At 48.6% G+C, this 15,377-nt stretch overlaps 1 protein-coding gene across 1 annotated transcript in view; it reads left to right on the top strand.

Annotated features, from left to right (window-relative positions):
- LOC115133629 (neurexin-2-like) overlaps nt 1-15,377 on the top strand; it is a 566,883-nt gene that overhangs the window by 535,841 nt on the left and 15,665 nt on the right. The window contains exon 13 of the mRNA XM_065021929.1: nt 10,589-10,917. Coding sequence (XP_064878001.1) covers nt 10,589-10,917 — 329 coding nt within the window. The remainder of the gene's footprint in view (nt 1-10,588; nt 10,918-15,377) is intronic.

Raw genomic sequence — 15,377 nt, 5'->3', positions numbered from 1 at the left:
GCAGCTCAATCCAACCAAACTCGCTCGGATGTGCCCTCCTTTTCCCTTGTGCCTCGTCTCTCTCTCTCTCTCTCTCTCTCTCTCTCTCTCGCCTCATATCCAGCACCCCAAATCCTCTGCTGTTTTCTATCCATCTCACCTCTCTCTCTCTCCCTCTCTCTCTCGCCTCATATCCAGCACCCCAAATCCTCTGCTGTTTTCTATCCATCTCACCTCTCTCTCTCTCCCTCTCTCTCTCGCCTCATATCCAGCACCCCAAATCCTCTGCTGTTTTCTATCCATCTCACCTCTCTCTCTCTCCCTCTCTCTCTCGCCTCATATCCAGCACCCCAAATCCTCTTCTGTTTTCTATCCATCTCACCTCTCTCTCTCTCCCTCACTTTTCTTTTTCTCATCCTCGCAAGTCTTGGCACCACAAACTCCCAATGACAGCACATCCTCTTTTCTAGAACAAGAATGAGAGACTGTTTCCTAATCTCTCTGGGGAGAGAGAGCGGAGAGGGAGAAAAAAATAGAGATGACAAATAACCAGTGAGAATCGATTTCCCTTGTTCTCTGCTTTTTGCCAATGAGGGTATATTTACTTCCTGGCTTTACTCCCATATATTCCAGTCAGAGAGAAGAGAATAATTGTGGAGTACATCTGGGTTTAAGGAGAATGCCTGGGAGCATTATGGCATACATCTGGGTTTAGGGAGGATGCCAAACCCTCCGTTTCAATTAAGGACCCGAAGGGAACGGCCAGAGACTTGTTTAGGTGGATGAGACTGGAAGGGAGGGAGTGAATGAGGAACACAACACACCACAAGGCCTTTGTGTCAACAGTGGTGCCTGGCTGTCATCTAGTGAGTGATTGAGGCTTAATGTTCAGTGATTAATGGTCTGGTTCAGGCTCCCCCTTTCTCCCTAATCGAGAATGATCGAGTCCTCCCACTCGATACCAGAGCCAAGGCCCAAATCAACCCCTCCTGGCTGGGCGCCCATCCAGACAGGGCATGCGTGAGCCTGGCTTTATTGCAGATATTCTTTACCAGTGGGGCCGGCTCTGTGGCCCCTGCAGGCCCCTCCAGGCCGCCCATGGCGAGTTTATTTGGCTCGCATGCCGCCTGCTCCTCTTTCACCTCTTTTCATTCACTCTTTCTCTTTTAAGTGGCTGCGAGACACCGTTTCCTCCTGGCTTAAATAATGGGGCACTTTGGCTGTGTTATTTCTCTGTCCCCTACCATGAAATGGCCTGGAACAGCATCGTTGCAGCTGGAGTGACTGGAGAAATAGGGTCTGTCCCGAGCTCATCGATATGCTCTTCAGCACTTCTTAGATCTCTCCAGATATGGAAAAAGCCAGTACCCCTGTCCTGTATAGTATATTGTACCCAATCTGGAGTCGCCGTGTACCTACCCACCACAGTGTGTCTCTATCTATGTCCCCTGGCTCTCTTCCAATGTCGCTGTCACGTCTACTCCCGCTCCTCCTCGCTGGCGCCCATTGCCGCCAGTTTACCCTTCGTTACGCGCACCTGCCACCTTCGTTACGCGCACCTACGCCTCATGACACTCACCTGGACTCCATTTTCTTGATTACCTCCCCTATATCTGTCACTCCCCTTGGTTCTTTCCTCAGGTGTTATTGACTCTGTTTGGGTTTCATGTCTGTATGCTTTTCCTGTTTCGTGTTTTGTACCGTGTTCTATGTATTAAACGATTCACTCCCTGTACTTGCTTCCCGACTCCCAGTGTACCCGTTACAGTCACGTGCATTCTGGCCCTCGCCGTCCTTCGTCAAACACAATTCATTCACAACGTGACCAAATCGTCTACTTTTCCATAGGAATTTTTTTAAAAATGAAATACTTAATTAGCAAAGAGCGCCTTGTGCTAAAGAGATAACTACTCCCCACTTCATAATCAACTCTGTCTGCAGCGCACCCCATTCTCTCTTGGCTCGGAAGGCCAGAAAAGAGGAGGGGAAGAGGGAGGGAATCTCTGATGGAAAGAGCCAAATGAAAACTTCTCAGTGTAAACGTTCCAAGCTTCTGTCAATCAAAACCCCCAAACAGTGCTTGCGCAGTGGAGGAGCCTGGGTAATCCCTCCATCCTCTCTACTAGCCGAGTCGCCACCGCAAACACTTAAGATGGTAGCCTCTTCTTCTGTGCCCGCGTGTCCCTCCCTCTCTCCTGGATAATCAGAACGAGAGGTAATATAATGATGTCGGAGAGAAAGAGCCGTCCTCGTCTCCAATTCCAATCCCTCTGATCCTTCCCACTAGGGTTCCATTAGATCCAGAACAGCCCACCTTCCTCCTGCCACTCCCCCCCACGTTAGCCACTTGGAAGGGGGCTAAGCTGTGTTCAAGCCACCCCCTCCGCTCCACATCAAGGTTGTAGTCTTGCTCTCATTACCTCAGTCTTCAGACAGGCAATCTGTGCATAAGGCAGCCGAGCGTGGCCCCGGACACAGCCCACTCCTCCACGGCTTCGTGGGCTCAGCTACTAATTGACGGCTCATCTGAAAACCCTGTCCTTTTTTTCTCTCGTCAAGCAAACATAGGAGGTGGATGGATACACAGATGTAGATGCACTACGCCCCTGTGAGCGATTCTCTTCTGGTCACTGGAGAGTGGAGCAGTGATACAGTTGACGTGAACAGGTTTCCCATGCATCCATTAGCAGAGTCCTGTGGTTTCTCTCAGCATAGCTGCTTCGATAGCAGTATGACTAGTTAACAAGAAATGGAGAGGGGAAAGCTCGCGCTGTATGATCTACTGAAGTTGTATCAGTCCTACGTGCATTTAGCTAGCACATCAGTGGGACACATTCTCTCCATCTCTCCCTCTGTTACAGTAACTCTCCTCCTTTCTCTCCCCTGGGTTCTCTCTCATCTTCTCTCTCAATGTTCTTCTCTCCATCCCTCCTTCTGTTACAGTAACTCTCCTCCTTTCTCTCCCCTGGGTTCTCTCTCATCTTCTCTCTCAGTGTTCTTCTCTCCATCTCTCCCTCTGTTACAGTAACTCTCCTCCTTTCTCCTCTGGGTTCTTTCATCTCCCCAGTGTTCTTCTCTCCATCTCTCCCTCTGTTACAGTAACTCTCCTCCTTTCTCTCCCCTGGGTTCTCTCTCATCTTCTCTCTGTGTTCTTCTCCCCAACACTCTCTCTCCCTTTGTTTTACAAACTCCTTCCTCCTTTCCCTCCCTCCCTTTATTTATTTTTTATTCTCTCACTCTCTCTCTCTCAACCTTTTTTCCCTTTCCATAATCCCTGGTTAACACTCTTTTCGTACCCTTTCTCACTCCTCTCCTTTATCAGGCCTGTCATGTCTTCGTCCCTCCCTCCCCTGACTCTATGACATACCATCCTCAGCCTGTTATCTTCCTTTAGTCCTCATTTGTCTCCCTCCCCTCTCCTGTCCTTTCCCATGTCCCAATTCCGCAATCTTTCTTCTATTTCAACAGGTTAACTCGTGTGGTTAACTCGTGTGGTTAACTCGTGTGGTTAACTCGTGTGGTTAACTCGTATGGTTAACTCGTATGGTTAACTCGTGTGGTTAACTCGTATGGTTAACTCGTATGGTTAACTCGTAGAGGCTATAGTCTCTCTGGGTGTCTTATAGCACTGTCCGTATCCATTCATTTTCGATGGAAATAAAAAGAGAAATCATAAAGATAGTAAGAATGACTGTAAAACCACAGATCTTTCTTTCACCATCAGTCTTTCTCCCTCGTAGATTCCATTTTTTGGGGTTTTGTTTATTTGATCGTAAAAAAAAACAGAAGCTAAAATGGCAGATCAACTAGGTTATTTAGTCATATTAAAACACAACAATATACACATAACATACACAAAGGAACACTATTTGGCACCAAGATCAACATTATATCTTAATAATTGATTATCTTAGTGTGCCTAGGCTTCCCCCCCCCCCCTCAACAAACAAAAAAACACCCGAAGAAATCACTTACGGAAATGTGTAATCTCATAATATGAATAGTATTCAATGTTTTATTTCATCATTCCGTTGTTCCATATAACCACTAATTTCACAACAACCGCCAACGGGTACAACTGCAGAGTCAATCTTTTTTCATTTCCGTATGTTAACAATTGGGAGATTACGACACCTAGAACAATTCAACCCGTCTCGACATTTCCTCACACAAAAAAATAGCACACCCCTCCTTCACAGCTACACAAGGGGGTCATAGCATTGGGCTAGGGGATTGTTACCACATCCCCTCAGTGAGGAAAGCGAAGCGGGAATACCTCTCTTACCTCCTAGCCGCCCTGCTAAGCTATCAGCCACTAAGCTCTCCTGTGATTCGCCGTTGTCGCAAGTGATTGCCTCCACGCCTCCTTCCCCTTTACCCAGATGCCCCATTTATGGAGCGAGGAGCATTCATTGCTTCCCTGATCCTCTCTTGTCTCAGAGCAACCAAGGGACTGGTACTATTTTCCTGGTTGCACCACTAATGAGTGATAAAGTGTGAGGCCTTAGAGAAGGTCGTGATGAGGCCGGAGTGTTACGACGCTTCACTCTCTCTACAGCATTTCTCATCCTCCCCTCTTATTCTCCTGTAAATCACTTCCTTTATATCACTCTTTCTCTCATGTTCTCTGTCTACATGGTTTCCCTGGTCCCTAGTGCTATTCTTACCCCCAGCGCTAGCTAACTAGTGTCATCCCGTCAATCAAATAGACTGGATGTCCCCCCTCATGGATTAGAACACAGAACATCCATATGGATTCAGCAGAGGACAAACACAATGCAGGCATGTCCTAATGATAGAGGAAGAGGAAGCTGGGGACAGAGAAGAGCTACAGCCATGTCCTAATGATAGAGGAAGAGGAAGCTGGGGACAGAGAAGAGCTACAGCCATGTTCTAATGATAGAGGAAGAGGAAGCTGGGGACAGAGAAGAGCTACAGCCATGTCCTAATGATAGAGGAAGAGGAAGCTGGGGACAGAGAAGAGCTACAGCCATGTCCTAATGATAGAGGAAGAGGAAGCTGGGGACAGAGAAGAGCTACAGCCATGTCCTAATGATAGAGGAAGAGGAAGCTGGGGACAGAGAAGAGCTACAGCCATGTCCTAATGATAGAGGAAGAGGAAGCTGGGAACAGAGAAGAGCTACAGCCATGTCCTAATGATAGAGGAAGAGGAAGCTGGGGACAGAGAAGAGCTACAGCCATGTCCTAATGATAGAGGAAGAGGAAGCTGGGAACAGAGAAGAGCTACAGCCATGTCCTAATGATAGAGGAAGAGGAAGCTGGGGACAGAGAAGAGCTACAGCCATGTCCTAATGATAGAGGAAGAGGAAGCTGGGAACAGAGAAGAGCTACAGCCATGTCCTAATGATAGAGGAAGAGGACGCTGGGGACAGAGAAGAGCTACAGCCATGTCCTAATGATAGAGGAAGAGGAAGCTGGGGACAGAGAAGAGCTACAGCCATGTCCTAATGATAGAGGAAGAGGAAGCTGGGAACAGAGAAGAGCTACAGCCATGTCCTAATGATAGAGGAAGAGGAAGCTGGGAACAGAGAAGAGCTACAGCCATGTCCTAATGATAGAGGAAGAGGAAGCTGGGAACAGAGAAGAGCTACAGCCATGTCCTAATGATAGAGGAAGAGGAAGCTGGGGACAGAGAAGAGCTACAGCCATGTTCTAATGATAGAGGAAGAGGAAGCTGGGGACAGAGAAGAGCTACAGCCATGTCCTAATGATAGAGGAAGAGGAAGCTGGGAACAGAGAAGAGCTACAGCCATGTCCTAATGATAGAGGAAGAGGAAGCTGGGGACAGAGAAGAGCTACAGCCATGTCCTAATGATAGAGGAAGAGGAAGCTGGGGACAGAGAAGAGCTACAGCCATGTTCTAATGATAGAGGAAGAGGAAGCTGGGGACAGAGAAGAGCTACAGCCATGTTCTAATGATAGAGGAAGAGGAAGCTGGGAACAGAGAAGAGCTACAGCCATGTCCTAATGATAGAGGAAGAGGAAGCTGGGAACAGAGAAGAGCTACAGCCATGTCCTAATGATAGAGGAAGAGGACGCTGGGGACAGAGAAGAGCTACAGCCATGTCCTAATGATAGAGGAAGAGGAAGCTGGGGACAGAGAAGAGCTACAGCCATGTCCTAATGATAGAGGAAGAGGAAGCTGGGGACAGAGAAGAGCTACAGCCATGTTCTAATGATAGAGGAAGAGGAAGCTGGGAACAGAGAAGAGCTACAGCCATGTCCTAATGATAGAGGAAGAGGAAGCTGGGGACAGAGAAGAGCTACAGCCATGTCCTAATGATAGAGGAAGAGGAAGCTGGGGACAGAGAAGAGCTACAGCCATGTCCTAATGATAGAGGAAGAGGAAGCTGGGGACAGAGAAGAGCTACAGCCATGTTCTAATGATAGAGGAAGAGGAAGCTGGGGACAGAGAAGAGCTACAGCCATGTCCTAATGATAGAGGAAGAGGAAGCTGGGAACAGATGATAGAGAAGAGCTACAGCCATGTCCTAATGATAGAGGAAGAGGAAGCTGGGGACAGAGAAGAGCTACAGCCATGTCCTAATGATAGAGGAAGAGGAAGCTGGGAACAGAGAAGAGCTACAGCCATGTCCTAATGATAGAGGAAGAGGAAGCTGGGGACAGAGAAGAGCTACATGTCAAGTGTGTGAGAGAAAAGGAGATGCAGGGAGAGAGACAAGAGAGATTGTGAGATAGACAAATAAATATCAGGCAAGCACCTACGTGACTTGAGTTCCTTCAGTGCAGAGGGACGTCCATCACTCTAGAATCAGCAGGGCTGAAGGACGTCCATCACTCTAGAGTCGGCAGGGCTGAAGGACGTCCATCACTCTAGAGTCGGCAGGGCTGAAGGACGTCCATCACTCTAGAATCAGCAGGGCTGAAGGACGTCCATCACTCTAGAATCAGCAGGGCTGAAGGACGTCCATCACTCTAGAATCAGCAGGGCTGAAGGACGTCCATCACTCTAGAGTCGGCAGGGCTGAAGGACGTCCATCACTCTAGAATCAGCAGGGCTGAAGGACGTCCATCACTCTAGAATCAGCAGGGCTGAAGGACGTCCATCACTCTAGAGTCGGCAGGGCTGAAGGACGTCCATCACTCTAGAGTCGGCAGGGCTGAAGGACGTCCATCACTCTAGAGTCGGCAGGGCTGAAGGACGTCCATCACTCTAGAGTCGGCAGGGCTGAAGGACGTCCATCACTCTAGAATCAGCAGGGCTGATTTTATTTAGGCAGTAGTGTGTATCGTCCTGAATGTCTGCTTTAATGAGGACCAACTAGTGGCTGTCACCTCCCTTCCCAGCATTTAGAGCCTGGGCCCCGGAACCTAGGGCCATTATGTGCCCATCATCATAAGGGCCAAAGAGAGAGGAGACCAGGGAGCTGACACCTGATCCAACACTCAAATTGGTACAATGAACTCTCATTAATGCAGCCCAGCCCTGTCCACCGTTAGATCACACACACACTCACACACCCACACAGAGGAAAAAACCTTCTGTTCCAAATGGCTACCTATCACACGTACAGGTAAAGGTCACCTTGATGACACGTCTCAGACAGCTCACGCATGTTATTATGCGAGCGGTCATGCACACACGCACACACCTGGTTGTGTCATATTAAGCAGTCTGATTGCCAGTTGTGCCAAGACCTTCACCTCTCTCCTCTCTCCTCTCCCTTCCTCTAAACCCTCCCAGGCCAAATTGGCTCTGAAGTGACACGTCAGTTTCAATTTAACCCGGCAGGCCCCGAAACAATAACTTCATCAGCCCCTGTTAACGTCTCCTTTCCATCGGACAGTCTCACAAATAAACACTGATTCCCTCCACTTTCTTCCTGAGGGCATCTATTCCTCTGACTGGTGTAGAGGAGAAAATAAAACATCTTCAAGGATCCCCCAAGGACCTCTCAGGTGTTGAATACTGTTTTAAAATATTGTTTTAGTTTACTTTTCTCAGCCTACGCATTTCCTTCTTACTGGCTAAGACTCAGCAGGGTACTGTATTCCCTAGCTTCCTCATAGCTACTGGACATTCCACATTTCAGCTAGTTGATAGCTGAACTCATTTGAGACAGCAGTATTTCCTGACCACATGACCTGACCATGGTAAAACTCCTGTGTGTGTGTGTGTGTGTGTGTGTGTGTGTGTGTGTGTGTGTGTGTGTGTGTGTGTGTGTGTGTGTGTGTGTGTGTGTGTGTGTGTGTGTGTGTGTGTGTGTGTGTGTGCGTGTGTGCGTGCGTGTGTGTGTGTGTGTGTGCACCTACTACATGCATGTGTGTTCCTATTGTCCATCCTCAATATAATCTCCTTCTCCTCTCCCTCTCCTTCTCCCCTCCCCTCCCCTCCCCTCCTTATCCCCTCCCCTCCCCTCCTTATCCCCTCCCCCCATATCCCCTCCCCTCCATATCCCCTCCCCTCCTTTATCCCCTCCCCTCCTTATCCCCTCCCCTCCTTATCCCCTCCCCTCCCCTCCTTATCCCCTCCCCCCCCTCCTTATCCCCTCCCCTCCCTCCTTCTCCCCTCCCCTCCCCCTCCTTATCCCCTCCCCTCCTTATCCCCTCCTTATCCCCTCCCTTCCTTATCCCCTCCCCTCCTTATCCCCTCCCCTCCTTCTCCCCTCCCCTCCTTATCCCCTCCCCTCCCCTCTTTATCCCCTCCTCCTTATCCCCTCCCCTCCCCTCCTTATCCCCTCCCCTCCTTATCCCCTCCCCTCCCCTCCTTATCCCCTCCCCTCCTTATCCCCTCCCCCTCCCCTCATTCTCCTTCTGCCCCTCATTTTCCCTTCCTCTCCTTCTCTCTCTCACCCTCCTTCTCTCCCTTACCCTCCTTCTCCCCTTCCCCTCCTTCTCTCCCTCACCCTCCTTCTCTCCCTCACCCTCCTTCTCCATTCCCCCTCCTTCTCTCTCTCACCCTCCTTCTCTCTCTCACCCTCCTTCTCTCCCTCACCCTCCTTCTCCCCTTCCTCCTCCTTCTCTCCCTCACCCTCCTTCTCCATTCCCCCTCCTTCTCCCCTTCCCCTCCTTCTCCCCTCCCCCTCCTTTCCCAACAGAACATGTTAAACTGCATCTTTACAGAGATAATAGAGTGAGAGGGAGCTATGTTCTGTCAACATACTGTATGGCAGGCATGGAGGACCTAGTCATCACATCTAATGATGGCATGACATGTGTAATGGACTGTCTCTCTGGAGGCTTTATTGCTGACACACACACACACACACACACACACACAATAATGTTACCCCATTAGGATAATAAAAAGTAATGCTAATTGAAATGGAATGGAAGCTATTTTGGATTTCTGTCCTCTAAAGGCTTGAAGTCTGTCCTCTAGGAGTTTATAATGTAGAAATGTCAAAATAATCTTATCTTCCTAATGTCAATTATTACTATACATATTGTGCACGCATTAGACACGCATGCACACTCCTTCCCCTCTCTCTCTCTCTCTCTCTCTCAACAGGGATTGATTAATCCATTAAGACAGGCCTCTCTTGGTTTCTCCTCTTCTCTTTTCTCTCTCTGCCGTAATTACCTCATCAAGTTACATTTTAACCCACTTCCTACAAATAAATATCCGACAGTAATCCTCTCTCACCCCTCCCTCCACTCTCCACAACCCCGGGAAGCCCATGAATGAGGTCAAGTGTCATCACTTCTGATATGCAACCTGATTGGCCCAGTATGACACCCCATCCACTGAGAAAATGAGTGTGAGGGAAGCAGAGGGGAAATAAAAAAGAACTGACATCAGCAAAGAAAAAGAGGAGAATAAATGAAAACAAGTCCACCTCCTCAGATCACCCCCCCCCCCCCCCCCTGGTAACACATTAGTATTGGATCATGCAAATGGGACGAACCCTCATCCGTCCAATCCAGATGCATAGTAATGACTGGAGGACGAGAAGAGAGAGCGCCGTTGAATTAAACATGAAAACCATTTCCATCAAAGGGGTTTATTTTGGCTAAACGGCTCGTCCGTCTCCGTTCTCTGGGATGGGATGTTTTTATTTTTTTTCTCCGAGGCACTTCATCATTTGTGTGTCTCAGGTGAGGTGGGGTCAATGACACTGGCTAGCACCGCCTGCAATGTATTCCACCTCTGTGGGGAATGAGATGCATCTCCACCCAGCCCCCTGCCTCAGGGTCATACCACTACTACAGCCTGCAATCTATTACTCTGCCAGTTTCCACATTCTTCAGGCTCTGCTATGAAACTGAGCGGCCTGCGTGTGCCAGAGTCGAGCCGTAATGGCCGCTACCTGCAGCAGAACGGCTCAGGCAAGGTTCCAATCTCCCTAACGTGTTACCAGGGGAAATCCCCCTCATGTGATGGATACTGTCCCCCGTTGTTTCATTACTCTGTGTCTGTATGTGTGAGTGTGGGGAATTGGTCAGCATACGGAGAGACAGAGACTGATGGTGTCTTCCTCTTCGCTTTCCTTTCCTCTTTCTGCTTTGTTCTTTCTCTCCTGTCTGTCTCTTTTTGTTTCTCTGCCCACCTCTCTACCCCTTTTTATCTACCACTTTTCTCTTCCCTCTCTCTCTCTCCCCCCTTTCTCTGCTCTCCCTCCACCAGGTCGACAGTTGACCATCTTCAACAGCCAGGCGTTCATCAAGATCGGTGGTGGTGGCGGCGACAAGGCCCGTCACTTCCAAGGCCAGATCTCGGGCCTCTACTACAACGGGCTGCAGGTGCTCAAGCTGGCGGCCGAGGGCGACCCCAACGTGCAGGCCCAGGGCAACCTGCGGCTGGTGGGCGACGTGCCCTCGGTGCTCACCACAGACACCACCAGCACCACGCCGCTGGCCGACATGTCCACCACCATCATGGAGACAACCACCACGATGGCTACCACCACCACCCGCAAGCAGCGCTCCCCCACCATGAGAGACAGTGTCACACAGGTTAGTGGATGGGGACTAGGGTGGGTTAGGATGGGTAGGTTGGGTTAGGGTAGGGTAGAGTAGAGTAGGCTGGATGTAGACTATAGACTGGCCTGGGCTGAGTAGGAGGAAAGGGGATGAAGTTTCCCTGCCGGGGTCCAAGAAAGTAATCAAAAAGCAGTTTTGAGTTTTTCCTTTGAGATGATGGGGTTTGGGAAGGATAATCTGATCCTAGAGCTGTGCCCATAAGGACAACTTTCTAACTACAGTGGTAGATGGCTTAGTAAGTGGTATGAGATAATAGGGGTCATGAATGTTTCATGAAGTTTATCCTTCTCTACAAAATCACACTTGAACTTCAAATGAACTCCATATAAATTTCACAGTCTAGTATACCCTAGCAATCCAGACTGAGTCTTGAGTCCTTCCAAAGCAATATCACTGATCGAAGCCTAAACACATTGTTAGGGGCAATATGAATCAAACCCATCCAGACCTACCAATCACACCCATCCAGACCTATCAATCACACCCATCCAGACCGACCTACCAATCACACCCATCCAGACCTACCAATCACACCTATCCAGACCTACCAATCACACCCATCCAGACCTACCAATCACACCTATCCAGACCTACCAATCACACCCATCCAGACCTACCAATCATACCCATCCAGACCTACCAATCACACCCATCCAGACCTACCAATCACACCCATCCAAACCTTCCAATCACACCCATCCAGAGTTACCAATCACACCCATCCAGACCTACCAATCACACCCATCCAGACCTACCAATCATACCCATCCAGACCTACCAATCACACGTAGCCAGACACTTGTGGCATACCCTCTAAACATGTTTTTATTATGTGTCTGTCTGTGTCTGTCTGTCTGTCTGTCTGTCTGTCTGTCTGGCTATGATTTTGCAGGACTAATCTGGACTGGATTAGTCCTACTCCTCAGTGGAAGCTAGGGAAGAATAGGGGACAGAACTAATGCACCACCTACAGTAGACATACAGTCACACCCAGTCCCCATGTAGTCGCCATGCCTCCCAGTCCCCATGTAGTCGCCATGCCACCCAGTCCCCATGTAGTCACCATGCCTCCCAGTCCCCATGTAGTCGCCATGCCACCCAGTCCCCATGTAGTCGCCATGCCACCCAGTCCCCATGTAGTCGCCATGCCTCCCAGTCCCCATGTAGTCGCCATGCCACCCAGTCCCCATGTAGTCGCCATGCCTCCCAGTTCCCGTGTAGTCGCCATGCCACCCAGTCCCCATGTAGTCGCCATGCCTCCCAGTTCCCGTGTAGTCGCCATGCCACCCAGTCCCCGTGTAGTCACCATGCCTCCCAGTCCCCATGTAGTCACCATGCCACCCAGTCCCCATGTAGTCGCCATGCCACCCAGTCCCCATGTAGTCGCCATGCCTCCCAGTCCCCATGTAGTCACCATGCCACCCAGTCCCCATGTAGTTGCCATGCCTGCCAGTCCCCATGTAGTCGCCATGCCTCCCAGTTCCCATGTAGTCGCCATGCCTCCCATTCCCCATGTATTCGCCATCCTCCCAGTCCTATCCGTTTGTTTACTTTGTTCCATGTTTCAAGCGTTACAGAATACCCAAATTATATACGGGTGGATTAGGTAAGGCTCAGTTCTTACGCAAGCTGGGGCTGTTCCTAACATTTCAACAAACTTGCGCGGTGTTGCGTTGCAAATATGAAAAAGTACCAATTAACATTGGGTTTGTCTCCAACAAGTTGTTCATTTACCACCCTCCTTGTCCTCCAGGGTTGGGAGTAATGGTAATTTACCCAACCCTGTTGTCCTCAAGCTTACCTAAGCTCAATCACACAAAGCTCTCAGCATGCCAGTCTACCATGATTAAGCGTTCTCTGCTGAAGAACACTGCTCTCATACCAAATCCCTAACTCTCCCTCTTTCTTTCTCCCTTCTCTCGCTCTCTCTCTCTCTCTTTCTCTCTCCTGAGCTGATAACACAGTGCTAATTACTGTGTGGAACTAAAAGCTTCTTGGAGAGAAGAGAAACGAGAGAGAGAGAGATAGGCTGCTTGAGAGAGACTGAGCGTGCCAGGGGGATGAGAGGGTGTGTAGGGGTAGACTAGAGAGGGCTGGGTGTCTCATATCGCTGGTTAACACACTGCAAACACCAATCAAGTCCCATCTAATTCAATGTGAGCTATTGCACCATCATTGTCCATCCCTGATCGCACTGCATAGCCAGAGCCACAATCCTTTGACTTCAGCTTGACTAAATTCAATAAATGGGGGGAAATGCACTTAATGATCTTTATATGGTGTTAGCAAAGCAGCCACTTAATTATCTTTATATGCTGTTGGCAAAGCAGTCGCTTAATTATCTCTACATGGTGTTATCAAAGCAGTCACTTTATTATCTTTATATGCTGTTAGCAAAGCAGTCGCTTAATTATCTCTACATAGTGTTATCAAAGCAGTCTCGGACTGTCCATGTACTCTATCTATCGGTTGTGAGGAGAGAGGAGATCACACATTGTAGACAGTATAAAGATCAATGCTGCTAGCTTCGCCATCCTTCCAAAGTATTGTATAATTCAATGGTTGGGGTTCTGCACAGTTATCAATGCAGATAGTCAGTCCTTCCAAAGTCAATGATGTACAGTATGACGCAACTGGCACTACTGTTAGGAATGGAGTTTAGGGACCTCTGTAGAGCCATATTACACACTATGTGTGCCTCCCAAATGGTAGCTTATTCCCTATGGGCCTTGGTCAATAGTAGTGCACTATATAGGAGATAGGGTGTGTCCTAAATGACACCCTATGTTATATCTGATGACCTCTTTGCTATGGTTATGCAGTAGACATGCTGGTGTGCTGTTTAGCTACTCTCAGAGCCTAGTAAACATGAGATCAATGATTCATGTCTGTATGCATCCTGGTACTCGGAGGCACAGTCAGCTCCTGCAGATATCTGGTGTTGTTTACTATCGTTAGTGAGCATAATGTTTATGGCTTGACGTTTATGCACGGCACAAAGTCATAACACACCCTCAGATCCTACCTTCAGTGTGTTTTGAGAGCTAATAAGTCCTTTTCCCGCATTTCTCAAAAATGTTAATGATTTTGCTATATTGCATTGTACCTACATAAGATAACCCTAAATAACATTTTATTACGAAAGCCACGCCCATTACGAACAAGTTACTCAACCAAGTACCATAATTAATTACAAATTCTATGATCTAAGCCTTAATGGAAAAGTCCACCCAAAAACGATCTTTTGGTATTTATTTCATTAGTCCATTGTCTCAAAACAAATTGGTGGAATTCAGCCGTGTGCATTAGTACGGATGCTTTGTTGGTCTAACCCAGCTTTCACCACTCTAACGGATGGCTCTGTCAATACCCTGCTTTTCCTGGTATATCTTCCTTTTGCTACACTAATAGCTGATGTGTCGTTTTCACGGCCCGGCGAGCTCGCCTTGCTCTCCCGCCGGTGGACAAGGAGAGAGAGATGAGACAAAGACAGAGATGAAGGGACGGAGGGGAGGTTGAGTGTAGCAGACGGAGGCAAACAAATAGATAGATGGAGATAGAGGAGACAGAGAGAGGGATGGCGGTATGGGGAAGAGAGGACAGGAAGAGAAAGTACATGAGTATTTCAGTTTTGGGGGAGTGGAAAGACAACGATGACAAAGACAAAGGAAAAGCCAACATGTCACCCCCAAATCCCATATCAAACATTACAACTATGGCTGAAATGGCCCATCGCTTTACAGCTGAAGAAGTGCAGAGATCATACGCTACATTCAACAGCTAAGATGTCTGCCCGTCAGATCCTGTTGATCTTCTTAGTTCCATTTCCTGTGCCAGCGATCTGATGGGGCGCTCCTCTCAACCCTGTTCACATGACCCATGCATTTATCAGTTAGCTAGCATTGCGTCCCCAACACACAGACACACACACACACACACATACACATTGTCGTCTGTGCAGTTAATAGGCCAGCTTATGGAGGCTGTCATGTGTTTTGCGCTAGACCAAACCTGGTAATTGCTCTATAAGTACTGTACAGCCTCAACTGGGGGCGCAAGCTAATGTCGCAGGGCTGCTTTAACGAGCCAGGAGCCCCCCTTCTGCTCGACGTAATGCTACGTCAACACCATCGAAACGGGATAGGGGGACGGGACACAGGGGAACTGACCCAGATTTCTCCAAGGCAGAGAAGAAAAAAAACGTTCAGCTATTCTGATTGAGACGCTTTGATCATGACAATTAATTATTTCATGTTTTAAATAATACCGTCACTTTTGCTGGTTTTGATTTGCACTGATAGCAGACTACATGGTACAGAATGGGGATGACTCCCATCTCTTCTCCTGAACTTTCCCCTTGGTAGAAATCTAGGATCATATTCCCCTCCCCAAATCTTAACCCTAACCATTATAGGTGGAAATGCTCAACTGAC

Source organism: Oncorhynchus nerka, linkage group LG8, assembly GCF_034236695.1.
Source record: "Oncorhynchus nerka isolate Pitt River linkage group LG8, Oner_Uvic_2.0, whole genome shotgun sequence".
Lineage (NCBI taxonomy): Eukaryota > Metazoa > Chordata > Actinopteri > Salmoniformes > Salmonidae > Oncorhynchus > Oncorhynchus nerka.
Note: the sequence above shows the minus strand (reverse complement) of the source record. Positions and strands in the feature narration are given on the sequence as shown.